At 33.7% G+C, this 27,092-nt stretch overlaps 1 protein-coding gene and 1 long non-coding RNA gene across 2 annotated transcripts in view; both read right to left on the bottom strand.

The window, feature by feature from the left end:
- The window catches only part of LOC149777021 (homeobox protein cut-like 1), a 195,892-nt gene that overhangs the window by 84,019 nt on the left and 84,781 nt on the right, over nucleotides 1-27,092 (bottom strand). The window contains exons 3-5 of the mRNA XM_089941788.1: nucleotides 23,441-23,567; nucleotides 19,355-19,492; nucleotides 9,526-9,593 (exon numbers count right to left, since the gene is read on the bottom strand). Of these exons, the coding sequence (XP_089797914.1) occupies nucleotides 9,526-9,593; nucleotides 19,355-19,492; nucleotides 23,441-23,567 (333 nt within the window). The remainder of the gene's footprint in view (nucleotides 1-9,525; nucleotides 9,594-19,354; nucleotides 19,493-23,440; nucleotides 23,568-27,092) is intronic.
- On the bottom strand, nucleotides 1,813-9,516 carry LOC149777022 (uncharacterized). Its single transcript, XR_016416153.1, has 2 exons — nucleotides 2,536-9,516; nucleotides 1,813-2,121 (listed from the first exon to the last, which is right to left on the bottom strand). It is a non-coding gene; the product is annotated as an uncharacterized LOC149777022 (long non-coding RNA).

Raw genomic sequence — 27,092 nt, 5'->3', positions numbered from 1 at the left:
TCTGGGTCTATGCTGATTGCTAATAAAAATCAGTAGAACAAACAACATAGACCTTGATCTGCCAATGCAGGGGTATATATAACTTGCAGTTAGACTTGTCTCATACACAACTAAATACTGTAAATACTGTAGTCATCATACTACAAATACCCTAATAAGCACACACCAATCATTTGGTCAAAACTTGCATAAATGTAATCCTCTTTGAAGGGCACATCTCGATCCTATCATGCCTTGTGGCAGCTGCTAAAATCTGCTTAGAATATCATATTTTTCTTGGACTCTAACCCCATGCATTCCTCTAGTCTCAATACCACTTGACCGTTTTTTTTGCATTCAAGCAGTGTTCAAAATGGATCTCACATGTTTTAATGGTCAAGACCACACTCTATGTATGTGTGTACTAGAGTGAGAGACTTCAACAATGTCAGAAGGAGCTAAACATTCATGCATGTATCTACACATTATAAGGACACTATTTATAACATCATTCGTCTGTGTTTATTAGGATTATCTTTAACCAAATAAGATTACCCAATTAATAATGTGTAAGCATACAGCTTAAACCTTTATGCAAAAATGATCTTAAATGTTCTTAATATCCATAGAATGAGATCTCAAACTGATGCCTGCCTATGTATGTTCTTAATATCCATACAATGAGATCTCAAACTGATGCCTGCCTATGTATCCGTACACTGTACCATAAAATGGAATTATTCTCTCTGCTTTTGCAAGGATACCTTAATTATTTTAATGAATCAATTTAAAAAAGCACATAATTCTTACTTAACATCAGTTTTATTTCTTATAACTTCTCAGGTTTGAGGGAGACAAAGGAAAGGTTTTCCTATTGTCATGACTTTTCATAATTCTGTCACAGGGTTGTTAATGGGTGTGAGACCCATCATTAACTGGATGTTTGAATCACACACAAAAAATTCTGACAGGGACACCAGCATACGCAGAAGAGAAATTGCAGAGTGGCCAAAAATATTACCATACCAAGACATATAGGAGCAAGGTTAAAATATTTGTTTCCTTCTTCAGACTTTATTACTATACTAATTACTTTAATTAGTTATTTGTCATTGTACCTATCCTACATAAATTACATCATAATGTCAAATTACAAACTTGGAAGGATACATGTACTCATTCTGTCAACCCATCATATGTACCTTTCACTTTTCCCCACAATATTTTTTCACTAACCTCGAAGACAATCTTTCAAAATGGAAGTAAACTACACAATAATATTATTTTAACAAGGAAACCGCATAAATATATGCACTCAAGTGTGAGAAGAATGTTATTTACTATTCTGCATGAAAATAGCATAGCATAGCATGAAAATAGCACAGCACATATCACTGTAAACTTGATGACTGGAATACATGTGACAGAAACAGGATTTAAAACCAGTAGATTTACACATTTTAATCAGTAGATTGGCCTCTAAACTGTTAGATTTTTCTGTCAGCAAATGTTTTACTTCTTTTATGGGATTGAAAACAAAACAAGTGCATATTTTGCCATAATATGTATTCTCAGTATACTAAAATGAAACAGCAAGTTTTAACATGAATCAGATTCTGATTCTGACAGAAAGTGCTACAATAATAATTCCTTAACAGGATTCAGTATATTGTCAATTAATGAAAAATTAAGAATCTTATAGTTCACTGTAAAGATTCCTTTTAAATAAATCCAATAACGTTTGTTTCCTTCACAAGATTCTGATGTCATTCACTGTGATTATTAAGCTTCACACTTAACAGGCTCTCAACAGCTCTCTGGTCCAGCTTTCTCCCTGAATCACTGTGTATTTTGTGAAGAATGAAGAATGTCCTCTCTGTAGCAGCACTAGAGTATAGCAATGGCAGGAACACAACACGCACTCTGCAAAGAAGTTCTAACTTCAATTTTTCTGTTGCTGGGTTTCTAAGGTTGCTGATTGCTCTCCAATACTCCTCCAAAGCATGTCCCCCCCACCCCACCCCACATAGACACGAGGAGGAAGTTCCAGACTTAGATTTAAGATGCACTCTGGAGCCTCATCCTCAAAACCTTCTTTCTTTTCATGACTCAGATCCCAAAATCTGCTGGCAAGTTTCATCACTGTAAATTAAAATAAATATAAAAGATTAATTTAGACCTGAAATAAACAATGAAGTACATGATGTAAAAATGCTTTCATAAATAATTTATTCTAACTAGAAAATTAATTATCTTGTAATATATTTTTAACATAATTTATTTAGGGCTTCAAATTAACTTATGTTGAATAAAACTTCAAATAAATAATGAAATACTAAATATGTATACGTCTGAAACATACAAAAGAAACTCAGGACCTTTGTAACTCGCCTGCACTCACTTAAACTCTGATATCCAAGCTATTTCTTAGCTGGTAGTCTCTTGGCACACATTTCAGCATTTTGACATGAGCCAAGGAAAAACAGTAATACCCGTCAGTAAATATTCCTCTTAAAACATCCTGGACAATATGGTAACAAATATCAAAATACTTACTCTAGTGTGTCTGCCAGAATTGTTTCTTATGGCCACCCTCTGTTTGTTTCCCAACTGCCAAAGGTCAGCTGATTTTCGTCAAGTCCAGAAGACATCATGGACCCATCCTCGATTACTTTATTACTCGTAACATCTCAAGAAACATCCCGCATTTGGATTAATATTCCCAAATTACAACAATAAGTTCATCAATTAATAGCTTGCTTTGTACATATGCTAGCTGTTGTTTAACAATTCTCTAGCCCTATTAGTCTGCTGTGCATCACACTGGTCATTGTACTTTGTACTGGTGGAACATTTCCAGACCCAGCAGGCTGGTTCTGGCTGGCTTTGTTCTTTTTAATTTTCTTAAGTGGTAGCTTTAGCCATAAAATGGTATGTACTGAAGATGGAATTTAAATGTTATTTTTGGCCTGCTGCTAGAAGAATCACATGTATGTACTTGTTAAGTTTTGGAATTATAATTAGTCATACAACATTATAAGATGTTCCCAAAAGTAATCTTATGACTAGGCCCCAAATCTTTTTAATTATAATATTAAAATAAAAATAGTTTTTCTTAGTTATTCAACACTTTTTAAAATACAAAAATGCTAACAACTGTACACCAATTTTTTTTTAAAAAATGGTGAAATTACATTAATGTACTTGCTAATCTATATGTGCAAACAACCACAAAAAAACACAGACACAGTTCAGCCATCACATATTGGATCTGCAGATCAGAATCAGCAGTGTTCCATGGAAATAACAAGTAGAACAGTTTTGATCATATCAGCTGAAGCTTGATGCAAAGGCAGGTCTGGATCTTTACAGTTCATGGATAAACAAAGTAATTTGAAATAAGTTAATACCCTACCATGAAACTCTCAGTGTCTGCTCAACAGTCACCCGTGTTAATCAATTTTTGGAATGCAGCGTTTAGAGTATGCCATGAGTCAGAATGATTTAATGGATTAACAAGCACCAACTGTAAATCTACAGCTAGAGGCCAAGACAGTTCAACAGTTAAGCATTTGCCATGTATCTTTATTATACTGGGTTCAATTCCCAATATGGCAGAGGTTAGTGGAAATGACAACACAATTCTTTCAGTAGTGCATTTTTCTACAAGTGCCAACACCCATGCTTTTAGTTTAAGCTTCACTGGTTTATGTCATGGCATGAACTATATGGACAATCCAAACAAAATTACATCAAGTTTCTTTTTTGTACTTAAACTGCATTAAAATTCAGTTGACACTTAATCTAGACCCAAATACTGCTTAAACAATATACCCTAAGAAGCACTCTCTCTAATCAATATTCTCCATTAAGGCTGGCTAGTAGAATGCAAAACTGGCATTATTTGTCTTGTTATATTGATACATAATCAATTTTTTATTGATTTTTTTTGTCTGAATACTGATAAAAAGAGTTCAGAGTATAAAAGCAAATGTGTTGATGGGCCTGCATAGAGCACCATACCATTCTACGTTACCCTACACAATTCTTTTACACATGACAGGAGTTTAATTTCATACAATTATAATACTATCAATAAAATTCTCCTAAAATGTTTTTTCATTCATGTGTTATATCATCAAATTATTAAATGATACTAAATACAAGGACAGGCCTTTGCCATCTTTGTTTGTGTATGATAGAATCAAATAAACCACCTTCAATAAGAAAGCTACATCCACATTTATCTTAAGTGGAGCCAATCACCTTATTAAGTAATCACAGTAAAATATTGGTTTACCAACCCCATGGGGTAAAACCTTAAAGAAACAAGACTTACTTATCTTTTGTCAACACATCTACATTTCATTCATCCTTAGCTTGACATAATGAATCCCCATAATCTAGGATTATGCCTCCTCATTGGCATGTTGACAACTCGTGTCTTCCACTATAGAGCATGTGACTGATCTTTCTATTAGTTGACTCTTTCCATAGGAACATGGCAAGGTTAATGAATCAAACTATGTGTAATCACAATTTTAGCTGCATGATATTGGTCTGTAGGATGCTGCTGCTGAATAAACAAAAATTATATGTGGAAAGTTTTTAATTTCCTAACAGTTTAGACACTGGATTAATAGTAGAGGACTAATGATAACACGAGCCACAATGGTGTAAATTCTGACAATCACAGCATAGTTTGTGATCAGAGATGGCCCAACTGCTGGACAGATGACAAAATATAAACTCAAACTACTGAAAATATCAATTGTCTGGATCATTGGAGAACTATGGTACATTTGATGGGATTAACATTGATAATCATGTTCCTTTTTATAATCATAGACAAATACTAATATCCCTCTAAAACATGTCTAAATTTTTTAATTTTTTAAGTCTTTTCTTCTCCTTATCTCTAAACAGAGAACTGATTAAAAAAATTCTTAAAAAATTTGGAACAAATATTTATGCAATTATCTTTTATGCACATTTTCTGTTTAAATTTAATTATTTTACACAGATGCCAGCAAATATTAATGGAGGTAACCAGTATAATTATTTCCTCTTAGGATTAAAATCTGAATTATGTTCCTTTATATAGCTTAAGGGTCAAAAGACAAATAGAGCTAAATATAGAAAAGTAGCAATTATTAAGCTATTATTAGTAACTGATGTTAGATATAATGCCACTGACTTGAGAGAGATACATTTGTCCAAATCCCACAAATGTAAATCGTTTAATTACACAGAGTATGATAAAAACAAGCATGTTCATTCCTTTAAGAGTCCACTAACAGAACAGTTCTTGCGAGTGAATAAAATGAAAAGGACAATGTTGGACATATTCATTTGAAGTGACAAAAATGACTTTCACAAGCAATACAAGAAAACAGAAAGTCACTGATTGTTCCATTGCAAAAACAAAGAAACAAATTTTTAAAGAACACAAAAGGTTTGTCTTAAACTACACACATTACCATATGACGGGATTATTATACAGTGATATGTACATTACATACCTTTATTTTTGAAGTCCATGTTGTAGTTTGTCAGCACAACATAGACAAGTACAATGTTAACTCAAAATGTACAGAACACTGCATACTTATCTTTTTATTTTACATCTAATATTAACTCTTTTAATTCATGGATGTTGGTTCAGTACTCATCCAAGCCAGCCCAGGTCATCTGCCTCTGTGTATCTTTGGGAAAAGCACTGATCTCCCTTTTCCTCAGCATGATATAGCAATAATGTCCTCAAAATGCTATTAAACTGACCAACCAATGAACCATCTAATCATACATTCTTTATTTTTCAAAGCATCTTTTATTACCAATGATTTGCCAAATGAGGTAATTTATCACTGCTGTGTACAACTGGGTTTCAATACAAGTGCAGTTATGCAATTTCTATCTGAAAAATATTTAAATTCCAATGTGATGGAAGCAGAAGCAAAATGTTGCATATCATAGAAAATCATCACACAAACCATGGAAAAATGCACAAAAAGTCTCTAATTCATCCATGGCTGCCTTCAATAAGATTTCCTCACTTATCATATGTATAAGCCTACTAAAACCAATCAGTGCAAACCCAAGTAAAATTTTCTCAGAATGTTCACCCAAGACCTTTTATGGTGAGTGAGTCAAAGGTTTTCTCTTCTAGTCACTTACTGGTGGATACAAGGTTGCATTGTATATAAGACCTACTTTCACTGGCTGATGGATGATGCTGTTTATGAATATTCATGACAAATGAGGAAATCTTATCACCTGTAGCCATAAACAGAGCAAAAAGCAGATTTTCAGCTATGACTGGCAACTGTGACTGAATATAAAATAAATTATAATGATTCTAGCACAATTATGGCAATGATGATAATGGCAGTTGGTTGCATTTTCACTACTTCTGCTGTTACTGTTCTTCTTCTTATGCTCTAGTTATTGAATTTGTATGTTTTAGTTGTGTGGTAGTAATAACCATTGATGCTGCTGTTGTTTTTTTAATAGCTGAGCTATTAATCTTATTTTGCTTATTTCTCATTTTAAATTGTATCATGTTCCTTCAACATACATGATATAGGATAAACAAGTTATATAACAAGGGTACCATGAACAGTATATTATAAACCTGTGTTGTGTATAACAGTCACCTATGTAGATTGTTTATATTTTTGTGCAGAAACCAGTCTTCTTTCAGTCAATGACCTTGACCTTTGACCTTCTGATCTCAAAGCCAATAGTGAAGCAAGAATAAAGTGACCAAATCATCAAATTAGATATTTCAGTCAAGTATTGTTCAAATGTATCAAATACTGAGCAAAAGACAAGGAATATAGTGCATAGTTTGCCTCACCATAACTGCAAGTCATACATAAATGTTGGTTTAGGTCTGCAATGTAGAACTAATGTAATTGTGCAGAAACTATTTTTCTTTTTTCAGTCATACTGACTTTTACCTTTGACCTAAACATCAACAGGCTTCTTTCTTACTTCTAGTGCAAGCAATACACAGAAAACTTTAGATAATGGAGGACTCTCATTATTGTGCAAATACCATCGTTCTTCCAATTACAATGACCTTGATCTCTGATCTTTTTGCCTCAAAATCAATATTTTCCTTACCGCATGTTCAAGCCATGCAGAACGTTTGGTGATTAAACATGAAGAACGTTAAGTTTTATGCAGAACCATTTTTCCCCCTCCAGTTTCTTTGACCTTGATAACAACCAATTCCAAAATCAATAGGATCTTCCTTACCTGATAGTGTATGTCATTCCCAAAGTTTGATAACAGACACTGCAGATGGCAGACAAGTTATTGTTCAGAAAGTACACTGGTAACAGACAGATGGATGTGCAAATGTATGAATGGACAAAATCAAAACATAATACACTCTGCCTTATGACAGATACATAAAAACCATACTTATTATAGTAAAAAATTAAAATCATGTGCAAAACAAATCATCATTATAAGCTAGTTTTAAAATTTAAAAATTAAAAAATGGTGATACTACATTTTGATAAGTATAATGCATACTTTTTGCAACTATTTTTATTACTTTCATGAGCATGTGCATGTTTTATAGCAGAACCCTGCTGCAACTGGTGAATCTAATGAAAATATGTTACCACTAAAGCTGTCTACATGTCACTTTCACTTCTTGTGAAATATTTAATTTGTTGCACCGTAACTACATTGTTTATTAGAATTATTTAAACAACAAATAATGCTTATTAAATTCCTGTTTTTTAATTGCTTGTATTAAGAAACAAGTTCTTCACACTCTTGCACGTTTCTTTTCTTCTGTGACCCAACAAAAAAATAGAAACGACTGGTAAACCTGTTCATCTACTGCTGTGATTACAATGAAGCCAGGTAAAATACCACATTTTTGTCTTCATTTACTGATTTCAATATTCGATGTTGAACTGAAATATATTTGAATTCAAGCAGTGGTAATGGTCTCATATCAAGCACATTTAGAAGATGTCTTTTTTGCAACTTATAAATGTGTTTTACAATAAGAGTGATACACACTTCATCCTCTCATTAACTTGTTATCAACAAGGTCCAAAAACATCGACTGTAGCATAAGCATGGGGTGGGTTAAGTGGCTGAATTTTGTTTAATATTAAAACTGAAAATAACTGTCAACATCTAGATTTTTCTAAGAATGTTTCTCTTTTTCTTCCACAAATTACCGTTATTTTTAATATATTCTGTCTCTGAAAGATCATTTAAAACATTACTCCAAGTGATTGCAACACACATGTGTGTACCTGTGAAAACAGTGTATTATGTCAATGCTTTTTGCATGTGAATGTGCATATATTTTAGTATTACTGTAGATTAACAATAGAACAAGACCTTAAGAAAATCAAATTTATGTAGAGACTATTTAGAGAAATCAATGTGGAAACCATTTTTAAATTTCTAAAATACTGATGCATTGATTTCGTTAAGATATAGCAAAATTTCTGCTTATCATTCAGCAAACCTTGGAATGCCAATTTGAGAAATTTATGTTCACTATAAACATTGGAATATTGCTTCTTTATAATGAAGCCTATCCATAAAATAAGTTTTGAAGCACCTATTTGAGTAGAATAAACCAATGATTCCTAATATATACTTTAATTATGTTATGTGTGCTTGCAGTGTTCTCAATGTCTGATTAATCAACTGAAATGAATTGTCTACCTTGACAGCCAACTCTTAAGCAGCTACATTTTCAACCTTTTTAAGAATTCTACCCCTTTACTTGATTTCATGCAAACAAATAATTAATGTGATAATACAATACACGTCAACCTTTAATTGACTATAATAATGTGACCAACACATCTCAAAGTCGAAGAACAAAACAAAGTAGGTACTTAATTAGGTTCTCAAGGAAACACTTGTGGTCATAGCATTGATAGCTGATTGACCTTTTGAATGGTTAAATACTAGACAGTATTTTATATTTAAGATGATCATACGGAAACCAAATTAATTGATAAAACTGAAACACAAATTCCATCTGACAAGAATCATTTAATTGGAATTTATATATATTAAAGTACTTCAACAGGTAGGCTTTACTTTAATTTTAATTGACTGATAATTCTGTTGTATAGTGTTATTTACAATGTACTGAGATATGTTTTTGTGTTAGATGAAAATTTAACAAAATATACTTTTAATATGTACTTTTAATAAAAGTTACAAATTGCATGTGAATGTGCATACACTCTAGTGTGTCTGTGCAATCATGCCACCGTTTTAATAAGAAATGTCAGTCGGATCATGCCATTATATTAACTGGAGACTTCTGTGGGATCATACTACCATGTTATTTGGAAACTTCTGTCGGATCATGCCACTACACTGTATTTGGAATCTTCTGTGGGATCATGTCACTATTTTAGTTGGAAACTTCTGTGGGATCATGCCACTATTTTATTTGGAGTTTCTATTTTTATAGGGAATAGGGTGGGATGAGACCACTATTTTAGAAGGAATATTGAAACTATTCTTCATTTTCAATTCACTTACTTCTGCAACTTCCTCGGCTTTTTCTTCACACTCTTTGATGCGATCTCTTAGCTGCTTGATAGTCACCTCTGAAAATGTTGAAAACACAGATCAGTAACAAAACTTAAAATGTCAAATTATCAGAACTTGATCATAATTAGTCATTTTGACTCAAAATCACTACTCACGTCAGGAACTCCATGTAGTAAAAGAATAATAATTATCGAGGTATAATGTTCCTTGAGAAATGGATCACCTGAATTGTGCAACATTTGGAAGAAATCCATGGTATAAAGCTGATATATATTAGTCAATAAGATGGTGTTATGATGGAACCACTAAGGCCCCTTGTATAATTTTGTTGGATCCAGTCAAAATCATTGTTTAATTTTGGTGGATACAATGAAACCTATGTAGAACTTGGTCAACCCACTGAAAACTTGTGTGGAACTTTGGTGGACAGAGTGAAAACCATGAAGAACTTTGGTGGACCCATGGACCCAGTGAAAAACTTTTGAAAAGTTTGGTGGACAAAAAAGACCCTTAGAGATCATTGGTGGACCCCACGAAGACCTTTTTTAAACATTTGCGGACCAAAAATAAACACTTGTATTTTAAGTCTATCAAATTATAACTCCTGCAGAACTTTATGGAAGAGCTAAGAAAAGCTTTGTGCAACTTTGGTAGACCAAATAAGAACTGTAATAAATCAAACATTGAATACATACTGAAGAACTTTGCTCATCTTAATTTACATGCAGCATTGTAGTTACATCTTTCAAAAAAGATGTCCAAAGATGACCCACCTGGCTAATATCTAACTCAAGGCCAAATCTGAGGGCACATTGCCAAAAAAAACTGGGTTAGTATGATGCCTTCTAACACTGAAAGATTTTTCTATATTTAGTAATGGCAGCCATATCAGAGGGTGATTGGCTTCATTTGTGCCTTATATGCATGGTTCCCACACTTTTCAAAAGATAAATTTCCAGGTCATTTCCAGGCTTTTCCCCAAGATGAAATTAATTTTTTCAAGGTTCAGACATGACCGTTACTAAATGGTATTAAAGAACATTTAAGATTATAAAACATGCATTTTCTAAATCTAATGATGCTTCTATTTCAAGACACTCCAGAACATCTAAGTCAGAAAAGATGATAATGTACAAAACCATAAAATGTATCATACAAAACAAGTTTGACTACATTCCTATAAATTGGCATGCAAAGTCATTTCAATGTACACAATACAAATTTTTACTTTGCTGACCTGCATTATGTTGTTATGTGGAAACAACATAATAAACATAAATTAGTTTTGTTTCCTTTCAAACCTGTATTTCTAAAGAATTCTAGGGCAGTATATATGTATGTTTTACAAAGTAAACTTTTCATATTACAGTATGAAAAAACAATAAACGCAAAGTATTAGAATCTTATCTTGTAATGAAAAAAGTGTAACCCTCAATTAATATGTACCAATAAAACACAAACAAGATTTTTCCAACAACCTAAACTTCTAAAGAGGACTTAGTTAAAAACCCATCAATGATTTAAATTTTGACAAAAGACCTTCAAAATTATATACTGCTGTATAAACAAGGACTGAATTTTCTTTAAAATCATGTCTTCTTGTAATTCGATAAACCAGTCCTCAAACCTGTATTGATACAGGGACTCGTATCATTGATTAATATATAATACAAGGGATGACAATTTCCCATATCTCCTGCATCTTATTTAAGATATGAAACCAATGCTTCAAGTTACATATTACTGTGTAATAGTTTCGCACCAAAGTTCAGCTCAGGTTTCATACGAATATTCCCATCCCATATTTCACATCTGGACATTTAGGATAGCTGTGGGGTCAGCTATTGCATGTTGAAATTTGGAATTTGCTGCCACCGTGTGGTAGCGGCATATGGTAGTCACTTACCAGTGAGCCTAGCAAATTTAAGTGGTTATATCAACTCATACCTGCATGAAATCGATAGAAAAATGGTTTATTTCCTCAGAAATGGCAAGTATTATAATCGTTATGTATTTAATAAGTGGACATACAAGACAAAACTAAAGCATAGATGAAACCTGACCCAGTACTTGCCATTTGCATAACTAGTCACATGACTTCATAAAGCTCAAACAATGGCATCAGAAGTCCAATAGTCAAGAGATATCAACAACAAACTTCTTTTTAATGTTGTACAAAAATTCAGTTATATTAAATGAAAATCAGACACCATTTGTAAAAACCTGAAGGAACATATAATTGTCAACATATATATTTTGAGAACAATGACAAGAAACCTGTTGCTGTCTCAGCAATCTGGCCAGTCCGATTCATCAAGCAGAGAGCACATGTCAGCGATGTAGTCGTGTGATACAACAAAACCCTGGTAGTTGTTCTTGGAATAAATATAGAAAACATTATGGTCTTTCGTTGTTTTTTCTGTACTTTTATTACAACTAGTATACGCCTTTCAAATAATATTATTTATTGTTTTCTACAACATTTGAAATGGGTTATTATTGATAACACATGAATGTTGGATTTATATCATGAACATGTGGGTTGCGAGATACATGTACTTGTGTGACTAGCAATGCAAATTGCGAGTACCTGGTCAATTTTCATCAACGATGTAGTTTTATCTTGTCTTTCAGCAGACATAACGATTTTAACAGAAGCAATTTCTGAGAAAATAAATAATTTTCATATCGATTTCATGTGGGTATGACATGATTTAACGTTTAAGTTTGCTAGGTCATCTGGTAAGTGGTTACCCTTTGCTGCCACCATGTTGGCCTCCTGTGACGCTTGACTGGTTTTCATACATTCCATGTAAGAAAAAATATGGATATTGAGCTGTCTGTGAAAAAAAGTCTACTAGAGGAATCTAATCCACTGAGCGTTTGGACTGACACAAGAAATATGTTTATGGCAAGCACCCAAATGATTCATACTGCTACCTACAAATATTCTGGTCAGATCTTGATAAATTTAACTCGCAATCAGTTCAATTATGACTCAATTATGTAATTGTTTCGAGCTTCAAGTGGTGGCAGAAAATTCCAGAGTTTTCCAGACTTTCATCAATATTTGCAAAATTCAAGGACTTTTCACAGTTGGGAAAAACTATCAATTCTCCCAAATTTTTCTCCGATTTCCCAATAGTGTGAGAACCCTGTATATGGCCAATATGATTTCTATGAAATCTGTTGAGCAGTTCATGTGAAGTCAATGGACAAGATAGGATAAGGTTCAATTTTTTTACCAGTAATCAAATCCAGATGAAACTTGTACATATAAATGAGGTAATGCATTCCTCCTTGAATATATATTAACTTTTATCAAGAGACCCGACACATGATAAAATGGAGTAACCTGATATGGCCTACAAGGTTGAATAAAAGTCACTGACATCTAATTGGTAGTCTGCTTGAAAGTTATTTTTTTAAAATCTTATCAAGAATGTGAATGGCATATGAACAGATGACAAGTGTATTTCTGTCTGTATTCTGCCTACTAAAAATACAACGAGTATGTCAACATATATAAAACAGCATCATCTTAATACTGAGACCTTCTGAAGATGAAAGACCATGAAAATACGTGTATTGACGATGTATCACATCGTAGGCTTGTGTGATATTAATAATATCATTATTAGGTAGAGGTGCATCCTTTCAACCCTAGCTATGGCAATGTTTGGTAATAAAACTAATTATATGTTTATAAAACACACATGCCCCATCTGAATCCAAAAAGTTCAAAACCTTTGAAAAATTACTCTAATGGCATGAAAATTTAAGATCATATACATATGAATACAAGCAATCCTAACAATTTCATTTGTCTATATGAAAGTTTTTGCCTAATCATGCTAAAAGGGGTTTCATCAAAAGTTCCAAAATGTACAACAAGAGGATTGTCAGCAGCACATTAGACACCAGCCATGTTTTTAACAGTCCTCAATGTAGGCACCAGAAGAACATGGTTGACTCGAGTTTACTGACCAATGGGTATCTATGTTCTTGACCTCTGGTCAAAGTATGTAGTCCAAAACTAAACTCACTTTGCAGAAACAAATGTTTTCTTATCTGATTTACCATGAATGTTTCCTTCAACCAATAGAATCTCGTAATCTGCAGGTTTCTTTATTACCCTATGTACAAGCCAACCATCAATTCTGCTCTCTGCTGGTACATAGCGTCCTGAAAATCTAATTATGTCATCTACATATGTATGTATGTATATATATATATATATATATATATATATATATATATATATATATATATATATATATATATATGCTGCAAATTTTCACCTTTCTTTGTAGAGTTGTATCTGCACTAACTTGCTAGTGGACTTTTTAGGATAGATGTACAAATGTACTGCTGGACTGGACAACAATATTATACCCCTGCTAGAAGCAGTTGGGGCATAAATAATTACCTTGACTAAAGTACATATAAAATTGTAAGACCATACTTAATATCACTATTTGAACTAGATACATCAAATAACATTTATTTTCGGGGGTGGGTGGGGTGAGAGTGTACAGGAATGTGTGAAAGAAATAAACTATTAAACTCAGATAATAAATAAAAATATTTGTCTAAGACAATTAAAATGAATTTAATGTGGACAAAGATAACAGAAACTGATTAGCCACATGATTTTAAACATTCAATGACCAGGGATGACAATGTCTGTAAATAAATATGAAGTAAATATTGAACATTGGATCAATAAAATAGGTTCCTGGTGTGTTGGATAAAAGCATAAAATTGATTAGCTTGCAGAGTAATCCTATAATAAAGTATTGATTTCACCAGTTCATTGATTGGTCCTTTTCTGAGTCATTCAATAAGAGTGGTAACATCTTTCTAAGACATATTAATCGATGGATCAGCGCCTTTAATCTTTGATTCTCTAAATGTGCATTGATTCAGTGATACACATTTAGCATGACAATACAGAACTCAAATGATGCAAAGAAGCAGTTCTTTTGTTCTGAAAGTTATGTTTTTTATTTCTTTATTTACTTTTTAAGATCTGACTTATTCACAATGAATAAAAAGTACAATAACAGAAAGTATTTTACATATATAATTTCCAAAGATAGCAGCTTTTGAAACAAAAGTGCTATATTATACTTGCTTAAAATTTGAGTCCAACCACGAAGTGAACAGACCCAGATCTGTGTCTATGCAGTTTTTAAGGAGCAACAAACAACACTGGACCTGATCTACTGGTGCATTACATCATGACAGATCAGGGTCTATGTTGTTTGCAGTTGGAATTGTCTTACACGTGAATACGTTTAATAAATATTTATTTTAATTAGTCCTTAGGTAGCAAAATCATGTTTAGATATAAATGTCATCATTGATATAAAACAACCTTTAATGAAGAAGTTCCTTGATCTAGAACATCATCCATATTTACCAATAAAGAATACAGATGTACACCACTTGCATATGTTTCTTATTCTTATTTGGTCTTATAGCATTATTATTAGCAATATCATGCTGTGGAAATGGGGGCTAAATGTCTTTCTCAAGGACACAATGAAGCAGCCATCCCAGGCTGGCCTGGTCTGGTATCAAACCCATAACCCTCGCATTATGAGTTAGTTGCTCAGCAAACTGAGCTACCATGGCTCCCTCCACTTCCATATAGAACTGAACAGGAAATGCACACAAGACTTTGAGGATATGGTTCAATGAACGACTTCCAAAGAAAATTAGATATCAAGTAACTTCCACCATTTCATTACAGCTTAATGCGTGTGTGTGATTTGGATTTTTAACGTAGCTTTAACAATGTTTCAGTCATATTGCTACAATTTCTACAGTGTGGCAGTTTATAGTGATGTCTAGCACTTAGGCATCATGCTGCAGACATGTAGCATGATGTCCCACCCAGCCATTTTATCCTGACACCAGACCGCCGACCAGTCCTAACACTAATCTTTTAAAGCTGAGTGCCAAGCGAGGCAGCTGTTAGTACCATTTTTGTAAGTCTTTGGTATGACTCGGCCGGGGATCGAACCCACCACCTCCGACATCCGAGGCGGTCGCTCTAACCACTAGGCACTAATGTTAAATAATTAAAGTACTACTTTAAGGTGTCATATACTGTACATACTCGCTTATAAGAAGAGTCCAACTGCAAACTGCACAGACTTAGATCTGCCATTGCATAATGCACCAGCAGATCTGCTTGCTGGGAAAAATGCTAAATAGGGACAAGTCCACCTTTGAACTTCATAATCTGATCCTGAACTTGTTTAATAGAAAAAATAATCACATAAATGGAGAGAAGTCATCTGAAGGTACTAACATTCTATTGGCCAAATGAATTTCAAGGAATCCAAAAATGACTTTCTTTTCTAACCGCCAAATCTTGAAACCATCTCTGACATTCCTATGAAATAACAAGATTTTAAAGATGGCAGCCATATTGGATGCAAAGCTTGTCAACATTTTTATTTATGACCAACAAAATCTTTAGAAGTCATCTGGTGAACCCCCATGTTGATATGACTATCCATTCAGAAGATGTAGCAATAACAAAATTTCAAGACATTGATTGCGGTGACCATACTGGATGTAAATTAGGCACCAATTTCATTAGTCTTCTCATGAAAAACCCATGCCTATGACTTTCTTTTTCTAAGAAGCAGCAAAAACAAGATTTATAATATGGTTCCCATTTAGGCCACACTGGATGTCGGATCAGCACTATTTTCATTTCAGACCAACAAAACATGACAAGAAGTCCTGTAGTGAAAACCTTATGTTCACAAGACTTTCATTTAAGGAAAGTAGTAACAAGGACTTCATGATTGCTGACATGGCTGCCAAACTAGATGTCAGTTTATACCATTTTCAAATAGGGCCAAATAGCCTTTGGGACGAATGTGTGTGTAAATGTTTAATGGCAATCCTTCAAGTAATTTAACAGGAGCAGTGATAATGTGTGCTAATGGACAAAGGACAAACAGCCATCCCATAACTTCTTCTGGGGTATAACCAGTAGAGCTAAAAATAAAAAGGAGCCCACTGATGGGACTGATGTGCAACAGGGTGAAAAGAATTTACAAGAATTCAAGATACATGTACAAAGATTGTTTTTGATTGTCGAGTGTTCAAATCATCCCTGGTACATGTATTCTTCAGTGATAACAATTTTCAAATTAGCTGCTGTGGTACATGTAATGGATGTCAGCTTGGCATAATTTTAATTTGAGACAAAATAGACATCATTAAAAGTCCTTTGTGAAAACCCCACAACACAATGATCAATCATTGGGGGTGGGGAATAGTGACAACAAAATCTGCAAGACTATCATCATGGCAGCCTTATTGGATGTATGACTGGCAACAATTTCATTTAGGACTAACTGGGCATCAAAAGTAGCATACTGGCGAAAACCCCATGTTGAGATAGTCATACATTTGGAGTAGAGATAAAAATATTTTCAAGATATGACTTTCCATTCAGGAGGTGCAGCAATAACTTGATTTACAAGATGGCTGCTATGGAGGCCATCATGGTCATCAGTTCAGCACCATTTTCATTCAAGACCAACTAGATATCATAAAAAGTCATATAGTGAAAACATGTTCAATCGAGAAATTAGACATCATAAGAAGTCATACAGTGAAAACCTCATGCTAATATGACCATCCATTCAGGGTGGGAAAGCCTGCCAGTAGCTTCTCATGGATCAGTGGTGTTTCCCTGGGTTTTCCAGGGTTCTTCCTCCACCAGTTATACTGGCCGCCATGTATAGCCTATCTTGGGCTGAAAAATCGCGTTAAACCCTAGAACAACAACAACAACCATCCATTCAGGAAAATCTTCATTAACCAGATGTCCACTCTGTAGTGGCCGTATGTCACATTGGCACCATATTCATTTAAGACCAGCTGAAGTCTTACTGTGAAAACCCAAAGTCAATATAACTATGTCCAGGAGGATTTGTGACAAGATTTGCATGATGGCTGCAATATGGGCCACATTGGACTTCAGATCAGCACGAGTTTTTATTTAGACCAACTAAGCATCACACGAATTCTTTTAGTGAAAATCCCATGTTTTTATGTACATATACATAGGCGTTGCGATAAGATTTCCAAGAGGGACACTGTGGTGGCTATACCGGGTAAAATATCGGTGCCTTTAACATTTAGGTCTAACTATTCATCATATGAAGTCTTTTAGTGAAAACTCCATGCTGATATAACCATCCATTCAGCTGCAGTAGTGATTTCAAAATGGCAGCAGTGGTGGCCATCAGATTGGCACCATTTTTATTTATGTCCAACCAAGACGTCTTTTAGTGAAAACCCCATGTTGACATGACCATCCACTTTTATGCATTGTGATTACTTGATTTTCAAGATTGCTGCCACTGCAGACAAATTGAATCTCAGATTGGCACCAGTTTATTAAGGACAAGCTAGACATCATAAGAAGTGAAAACCCCATGTTGCTATGACCATTCATTCAGAAGGAGTAGCCATAACAAGATTTTCGAAATTGCTGTTGTGGCAGCCATATTGGATTGCAAGCAGCACCATTTTCATCTAGGATCAATTACACCAAGAGATGAATGTGTATGCGAAGTTTACAAGCAATCCTTTATGTAGTTTAGGAGAAGAGGTAACAAAGTTGTGGTAACCGATGGACAACAGACCATCCCATAAGCTCATATTGTCTATAACCAATACAGCTACTGACCAGAAAATCAAGTAATATTTTTGTCATCTGATCTTTTCTAAGTATAATCATTTTCAATACAAAATATTGGTTTCCTACCATATATTACAGCTGATATTGATAAGAAAAAAATGCACATTTTTTGGTGATGCTGAAAGGTTGATATAAAGATATGGGTATGGAAAAAGTGGTCACTTTCAGAGTGGATGTGTGACAAGCATGAGCCAGAAATTGATGTGAAATTGATTACCTTTTATTCAGACAATTTACCAGGGCCGCTGAAAAACCATAGGTCATAGACTATCACTTTGTTATGATGTTGGTTTATGTCCACACTTCTTCTCAAACAGCCTTTAAAATTGGCATGACATTTCCAAGGGAACAATTTCCATTGATTTTTGTGAATATCGGCTGCTATGACTAGCTTCATCAAATACCATCCACAAGTAAATTACAGGAAATGTATTAATGAAATGACATGTTTTAGAATAGATTATATCTATTGTCAAAATTAAGCATTCTCTTATTGACTTGAAAATACCAGATTAAATTGGAAAACTTTTGACCACTGGAAGAATATAGCTATGGCACCGTTAACATAATTCTTCTCTCTCCCTCTCCTTCACTCTCTCACACAGACACAAATGTAAAGGAAGATACCTTGATAACAGTAAAATACACTCATGTTCCATGATTTAGAAAAAAATTCAAGATACCCTTATTCTATCAATTACTGAGGGTACAAAATAACTCATTTGTATTTGCAATTTTATTTATTAAAAACTATTGAAATGAAGATTTTAAAAGAAATGAACTGAAAAAGGGTTAAGCAAAATCAAATCTTAAAAAGATTACAAGCTGTGAAATGCAAAAAGAGTATACTAAATGGTTTCATTTGCTTAAAGATCTAATGTTTAAAACTGTAAATTATCCTATATTGTGCAGAAAATATGTGCAATAATGGCAATTTGTTGTTCATGACATTTGAAAATAATTGATTATTCTACGACTATTATTTACAGTTTATAACAAGGTCCAGAAATGGTTCACTTTAGCCATAATAATAAGTGTTCATACCAATAAACAACTTGAAAAAAACTAATTTCTTACCTTGATTTTTCACTTCTGCAAACTCATGATTGTACTCATCAAGCGTTTCACGCAGCTGCTTGTTTTCAATCTCGAGGTCTTGGACTCGCTGGGCTTTCTTTTGGATTTGTAGGGCATATTCTAATACTGGTACAGGATCTGGAAAAAAAATGGCAAACCCCCAAAAATGAAAATATATCTGCTAATTACAATAAATTTATATATATTTATTATCATAAAATGTTATCAAGTCTTCCATGGCATAAAAATAAAATATTTCTGACTTTGACCTTAGGTCTTCTGAATCAATATTTACATAGATTTTGTTAACATGAGTAACATAATCAGAACATTATATGCCTGCCGTGCTTAACGGTCCCTAAGTAGGAGCTTGACACACTAAATTTGATGTACAGAAATCATTGGTGTCTAGTTAGATGTAACATGACCATAACCCGTGACATTTTCAGCTCCTGCATCTGTAAGTCTCTTTATTACCCTATATAGGGTTAGAAGGGAAATTAAAAAAAAATTAAAATCTGAGGGGTTTTTTTTTTGGGGGGGGTTCAAAGATTTAATTTTTGGGGGGGGGTGTTCAAGTCACAAAGCAGTTACAAGATTCTCTCCAAGGTGAGCATAATAGTTACTAAAAATTTTTTATTAAGTATGCTTTGAGTTTATTTCTAAATAAAATCAAAATAAAATAAAGTGAAAAGTTATTAAATAAATAAAAAACCCAAACAAAATGACCATATATCTTTAATTTGCATAATTCACATGCTTTTGCAACTGCTAGACCAGCCTTAATGAAAAACCGTGTGCACAAAAGCATTCTTGTGGGGATGAGGTAGAGCTGTTCATCATTTTTAAAATTTTGAGTGTTCTATTTTACATTTATGTTACCCTAAGTTTTTTTAAAGGCTTTTTTAGGTTTCAAAGGTCAAACTTAAATTTTTAGGTTTTTTAAGGTTTCTGAGGTCTGCTTCTAACCCTGCTATATATGCAAGCTATCCAAAGTTTGAACAAGGAACTTTCTCAGATACAAAAGACATTGGAAATCCATTTTGGCCACAATGACCTTGACCTCTGATCTCCAACAGACCTTTCCCATGCCTAAAGTGTAAACCTTTAACAAACTCCAACCACTGTATCGCTTGCAAAAAACATTTTTTCTTTCATAACTTTGGACCTTTGTCCAGTTTACTCCAAACAGATGGGCTTCTTCAGGACCCCAAAGGATCCCTAAAGTTTGGTTTAGTTATCTTATGTAGTCATGGTAGCCTTGACTTCTTACCTTTTGATCCTAAAATGGATAGGCTTCTTCCTTACCCCATGTACAAGCATCCACTCAGATTAGACCAGGTATGTGATGCTGATCTATTGTTTTTGTGCATAAAACCAAGTTTTTTCTGTTTTCACTTTGATCCCCAGACGCACAGGGTTCTTTCTTAAAAGTTCACCAGGTCTGGTAACCATAAATGATTGAGAACTAATAATTGTGTTGAGGAGATTTTTTTTTTAAACACAGTGACCTTCACTTCTGGACCTTGAAATCAATAAGGCTTTTCATTAACTTCATGTGCAAGACTTCCTCAAAGTTTAGTAACTATAGATGGAGGACAACTCTAGCCATTATGCAGAAACCATTTTCATTCTTTTAATCTGACTGTTCTTGACCTTTGAGCTTTAGAGCCCCAAATCACTAGGGTTCTACTTTCCCAGGTGCACACCAGCCTCAAGGTTACAGCAAGGAAAACTTGAGTTATTCAAATTGGTAACAGACAGAAGGATGGACATACACAATACACTCAACCTTATGGCAGGCATATTAGAAAGTGAGAGACATGTATCTCAAGTCTTAATATTATTATCACATGTGGTAATGATTTTTTGCATAGGGTTAGAATTATTAAGAAAAAGAATTTCCCTGGGTGTCCTCACTGGCTATACTGGCTATTTAAAAAGGACCTTGTATATCTTAGGTATAACTCAAAGAACCTTTAATTCTCTTTATTTTGGTATATGATTGATGGGTGTAATATGGGTTATAGAGTATACAGCTTGACCGTACTTCAAATGTGCATCTCTCAAAAAACTGCAAGCTTCGCTTGGTCATTTTCACTTCCTGGACTTCAGAGGTAAATTGTAAACAAAAGAGCCAGTAACTTTTTTTACATTTTATATATTTGGTAATTCATTCATTGCACTATCACAAGCTGTTATTGTCTTGTCATGCAAAATTCATTTTCCCTATTTTAATAAAGATAGTGTACTTTTGACTAATTCAGGCTGATTTTTTTTTAGCACAAGGGAGCAGTCATTTCAGTTAACTGTGTGCTTAGATCATTTACAATTTCCACATGTACAATATTCAATGAAATTTCAGCCACAGTACATGAAAGTAAGAGGTATATCAACATTCTCTCCATTGTGCATGTTGCAAATGTAAACAACTTCACATTACACCCACCACTTTCTCAGAAGTTCATAATATGAATCTGCCCATGTGGGTGGGGGGTCAGGGATAGTGGCAAAAGAATTTTTAAGATAGCCATATTGGATGTATGACTGGCACCATTTTCATTTAGGACTTTGTGTAAAATTTTGTAAAAACCCATGAATTTTGTCCATTCGGGGAGAGTAATTCAGGAGGAGTAGCAGTAACAAGATTTTCAAGATGGCTGTTGTGGCCATATTGGATGTCAGATTTATACTGCTTTTTTAATTTAAAGTAAATGAGGAGTCAGGTAATGTGATTTTAAAAGCCAGTTGCAGTGGGCCTTCGTCTTAGCAGAAATTTCACTGAGGACTACGATATAAAAATTTCAAAGAGTTGTATAATTAATTTTAATGTATGAGAAAACTTTATAAAACAAAATCACCTGCCACAACAACAGCAAAAAAAAAGAAAAGCAAATATCCATAGTGAAGTCTGAAAAGATGGTCGGGATATAGCAATGAACAGTCAGGTAATATTAATAGGCAGGTTTATCATAAATTTTAGAGAAAAATAAATCAATTATGTATTATGTTACAGGAACAACATGATCTCGATATTAAATGTTGTTATTCATATATTTAAAATAAATTTTTAAATAATGTAAGAAAATTGAATTTTGATAAAAAATAAAAAGATAACACTCAATATTCTCTTTAAATACAGTCCAAGTCCGATAAATTCAATTAAAAGTTTAAGCATTTTTTAAAAATAAATTTTATTTTCTGGCAATAAATATCCCCAATTTTGATGTGTGTCTGCAAGTCCACATGGTTAGGACATCATGTCATACTGTTATATTTCTTCTTCCAAAAACCGACCCCTCTATATCTAAGCTGAAAATAAATATAAAAGGGATAGTGAGAAAGTGGATGCTCATTGATGAAATGCTGCACCAACTTTGTCCATTGGTATACGAGTAATCTATACTCTCAAGTTTATTCCTTTGTTTATCATTTCAGTTTCTTGTATCCGTTTCATTGCATTTCAAATACATTTTCAACTGTACAGTGGTACTCTGAAATTTTGTTCTTTGTTTATCCTTTTGATTCTTGTATCTGTTTCATTGTTTTTCAAATACATTTCCAACTGTGCTGGTACAGTGGGTTTCATTTAGTTTCATATTTTAAAAATAGCTTTATCTAAAATATTTGTACCTTTGTTGTCTGGATTTAGGCATTATTTTGATACCCTTCATGGGATTTTCTAATAAATCAGAGGGAAAATCATTTATCATAAGGCATGTGTACCCAATTGTGGAGTGAGTAAGCATCTATGGCACAGTAACAGTTGCTATGGCTTCTGATGCATGCACTGCTACTTTTCACCATGTAACTTACCAACCATCTTGATATTCAAAATTTGGAGAAAATGTTATTTTATGGCTAGTCAAAGGACAGAAGCAGTCTATAAAGGTATATCATGAGTTCTGTTGCACTTTGAAACTAACAATCTGATTAAAAAAGGGTAAACATATTCTCTTACACTATATCTTATATAACATCTCTTTTAAAATTTTCTAACATTGTTATTTCTCTACATTTTTTAAAAAGGTGACAGGCTTTACATCCAACATGAGCTTATTATTGGAGAAATATGTAAAGTTTTACCTGGGAGATCAATAAGTTTTTTGTAGACGGACAAGAAGGCTGCCTCAGCTGCTTTGCTTCGTTTGGACAGGGCATCTACCTCTGCCTGAAAACTTTTCAATAAGGGTGCAGCAACTTTCCTCAAGTCCTGAAAGAAATGTACAGTTAAATGTTGATTTAAGGAATATTTTTTATTGTAATGCAATTTAGTCCTTTTTGTCATTGTGTTTTGTAAAGCAAGGTCGATCCTAGGATGCAGGATTCCTGCTAATTTCTAAATAAATGCACTGAAAAATCAACTGATGGTGCAAGAATATTTAATAATTTTTCAAATTCAACTGTCAAATTTCACCTTTATTTACAAAATTCCCATTTTCAAATTGAGTGAGGTATTTCCTACAACATTTTGAGTTTAAGAATTGACCCTGTTTAGAGGTAATTTACCAGGATGGTATTTACATGTATTTCAGCTTTGGAGTCAGGTTTTCTTTATCCTAGTTTATTTCTTAGTAATGCACATAAAGTATCACCACACTAATGGAGCCAATACGGAGCTTTTATTGCATTCTATCATAATATATTTTTTTCTCTCATTTTTCCTGCAGATTTGATAACCAGTGATGAACTGAAGAATGTTATTACTGTCAACATAAAGCAGCATTAAGGCCTAAACAAAAAATAAAATGTTTATTGAGTTTAGTCTCTTGGCTCATGCATAGAATGAAAAAGCAAACAGGTGTGATTTGGCTGGTTCTGTAAAAGGTTACATAATCCACAAAATTTCAGTCATCTTATTCAGACACACAATTTCTTTTAAATGCAACATAACCTATATTGATTTTTTATGCTGTTCTAATTTTGGGCCAAACATAAATATATTTTGGTGCATGTGAACTTATAAATCATGCACTTGATTTCTTCAAAATATAGACAAATGAAGGAAGTATATAAAGAACTTAATTAGTATAGTGATCCATAATGAATCAGTTATGGTGCACAATGACATCAAGTACTTCATCAGGTCAAATACAAATTCTTTCTAGGTTGTGTGCTTGATAGTTCCAAGGAAATGTATATCAATTTTCGTTGATGATACTGTACAGATCAAAGGTCACATGAGGATATATCAATTAACTTTTAATGAAACATGTTAAGTATTCCTAGAAAAATTTCACTTAAAGACTAAGTGCATTATTAAGTAGTTGATGATAATGAGGGAAAGTACCAGGAAGTAGTCACCACTATTAGTGTCTCAATCAAGGTTATCTCCAGGGAGATGGAAGGCGATAGTTCTGATGTGAATCATATATTCTTCATAATAAAGGCAGGAAGGCATCGTTCATTTACAGGACTGTACGCCAAATTTGAGAAATCTGTCATATATAATACAAATTATCACCGATAAGAAATGCTGTAAAATCGTGCATGTTCACCTAATTGCCAAGAGTTTCTGATCTATAGAGGTGTAACTGCCAATAGCTGTTGGATGATTACAGGAAACAAGGCAAAAAATAACAACCAAGATGCTGGGATTCCTAAACAATCTTCTTGTGTCAAAATGCATAAGTTCACATTGGTATAAATGGGCTACCTAGTATTTGTTAACAGACTTAATTCCTTGATATAAATCTTGACATAAGCTCTGAATAGAATTTTGGATTCCTTCTGTGTGACAAAGCAATGTTCTATAAGTTTTATCAGGAACAAAATTACCAAGAGATAGTGAAAACAATAAACAGTACAGACAATCCAAGTATAAAGCCAAAGATCTCTGACCTGATGGAATCTTCAGCAAGGGCATTGCCTCTGATTGCCCAGTGTTCCAAACACTGCAGTAAAAAGGGTCCAAGACATACCTAATACTAGGGACTATTTTGGGACCAAATTAGTACAGAGTAAATAAAATGTAACAACTCATATGGAAGGTAAAGAGTACTGTGGTGAAATTGTTGAAAACAGTATCAACAGATTTTAAATACGTGTACCCCCTTTACATTAAAATGGGTATACACATGTATCAAGGTAGACCCATGACCTCCCAAGCTTTTTCAGCCATAATACTGTTCAGGTGTAAGTATTGCCATATTGTCCTTTTTTGCACAGCTGTATTTTTCTAGTACAATGGCCATATAAAGTACTACAGATTTTCCAGTGTTATAAAAATTTTAAATCTTGAAGAGTATGTGTGTGTGGGATTTGGATTTTTAACATAGCTTTAACAATTTTTCAGTCATATCGCTATGATGTCTGCAGTGTGACAGTTCATAGTGATGTCTAGCACTGAGGTATCATGCTGCAGACATGTAGTACGATGTCCCACCCAGTCACATTATCCTGACACCAGGCCAACCAGTCCTAATACTAACCTCTTAATGCTGAGCGCCAAGCAAGGCAGCTGTCAGTACCATTTTTTTAAGTCTTTGGTATGACTCGACCAGGGATCAAACCCACGACCTCCTGCATTCAAGGTGGACGCTCTAACCACTCGGCAACCGATGTTAAGAACTTCACAGCAACATTTTTAAAACCAAGTTTCAATCAGGCACATATTCTATTTGCAATGGAAAAAAGAAAGTTTCTGATGGGCTTTTTAATGGTACATTTCAAAATTGTATATTTATCATGTACAACTAGACAGAGATTTTTAAAAAAAAAACTAAGCCCTGTCCTTTTTGTATAATTTGTATACAGTAATCCACTGTTACTTATCTTACATTATAAAAATTTTTACCATGCATTACATCCTCTTTTTATATTGAGTGACCACTTCAATCCAACTGACCTGTTGTGGCAAAATGGTACACAGAGTTTCCTAGCCCCTTTACTTTCCTGACATCAGCCAAGAATGACACTGACAATGATTAGGAAGCTGGTTATTTTCAGGACAGCTAGGAATGTTTCTCATCTGGCAGGAATGCTGAATGGTGCCAATCAACAGATGAGTTTGATCTATTTCTTTGGATCCGTTGACAGATTCCCATCTATATTAATTTAGTCAAAAAACCAACCTCTACTGCCAGAATGTATGATCTTGAGTGATTTTGTGGAACAGTACATATCTACATGCAATTATTAGGATGCTTTGGAATACTAGAATAAAAAGCATTCTAAATGAGTTCTTATGTTTATCTACAGTGAAACAACTGTCCATGTTAATGGCCAATGTTAACAAATATAGACTGTTGATTGTATCAATTTCAGCTGTATGAGGCACACACAAAAAATAACGAAGCTTTCTCATGATTCACTACCAGAAAAATTGTTCGACTTCCTAAAATAATGTAATGTACAGAAAACATCTGATCCTATTTTTGAAGGGTTTTAACTTTCATGTTTACTTTGACATTTCATTATATATACCTTAATTGTTAACATTGTTACCTTTCATTTTTGATCCTGTATGAGTACTTTTATTTTGAAAAGGGTGTAAGTACTTTTATTTTAAAAAGGGTTAACTGTTCTAAAGATTTTAACATTTTAAAATTGCACTATAGCCAGGATTGTGCTGATGTGCCATTAAACCAAATACATGTATGGTTATTATCTCAATGCTTTCAAAGTGCTAGAGTATTATGATATAGTCCATCCATCTGAATATATAATCATACATGTGCTTGGATTTCTCCCACCCCATTAAAGCTAGGCATGAAATTTGAGTCTATGATAGAGTCTT

This window comes from Sinohyriopsis cumingii, chromosome 18 (genome assembly GCF_028554795.1).
Source record: "Sinohyriopsis cumingii isolate HCF-2022 chromosome 18, ASM2855479v2, whole genome shotgun sequence".
Taxonomy (NCBI): domain Eukaryota; kingdom Metazoa; phylum Mollusca; class Bivalvia; order Unionida; family Unionidae; genus Sinohyriopsis; species Sinohyriopsis cumingii.
The sequence above is the reverse complement of the archived record's forward strand: the minus strand, read 5'-3'. Positions and strand labels throughout refer to the sequence as shown.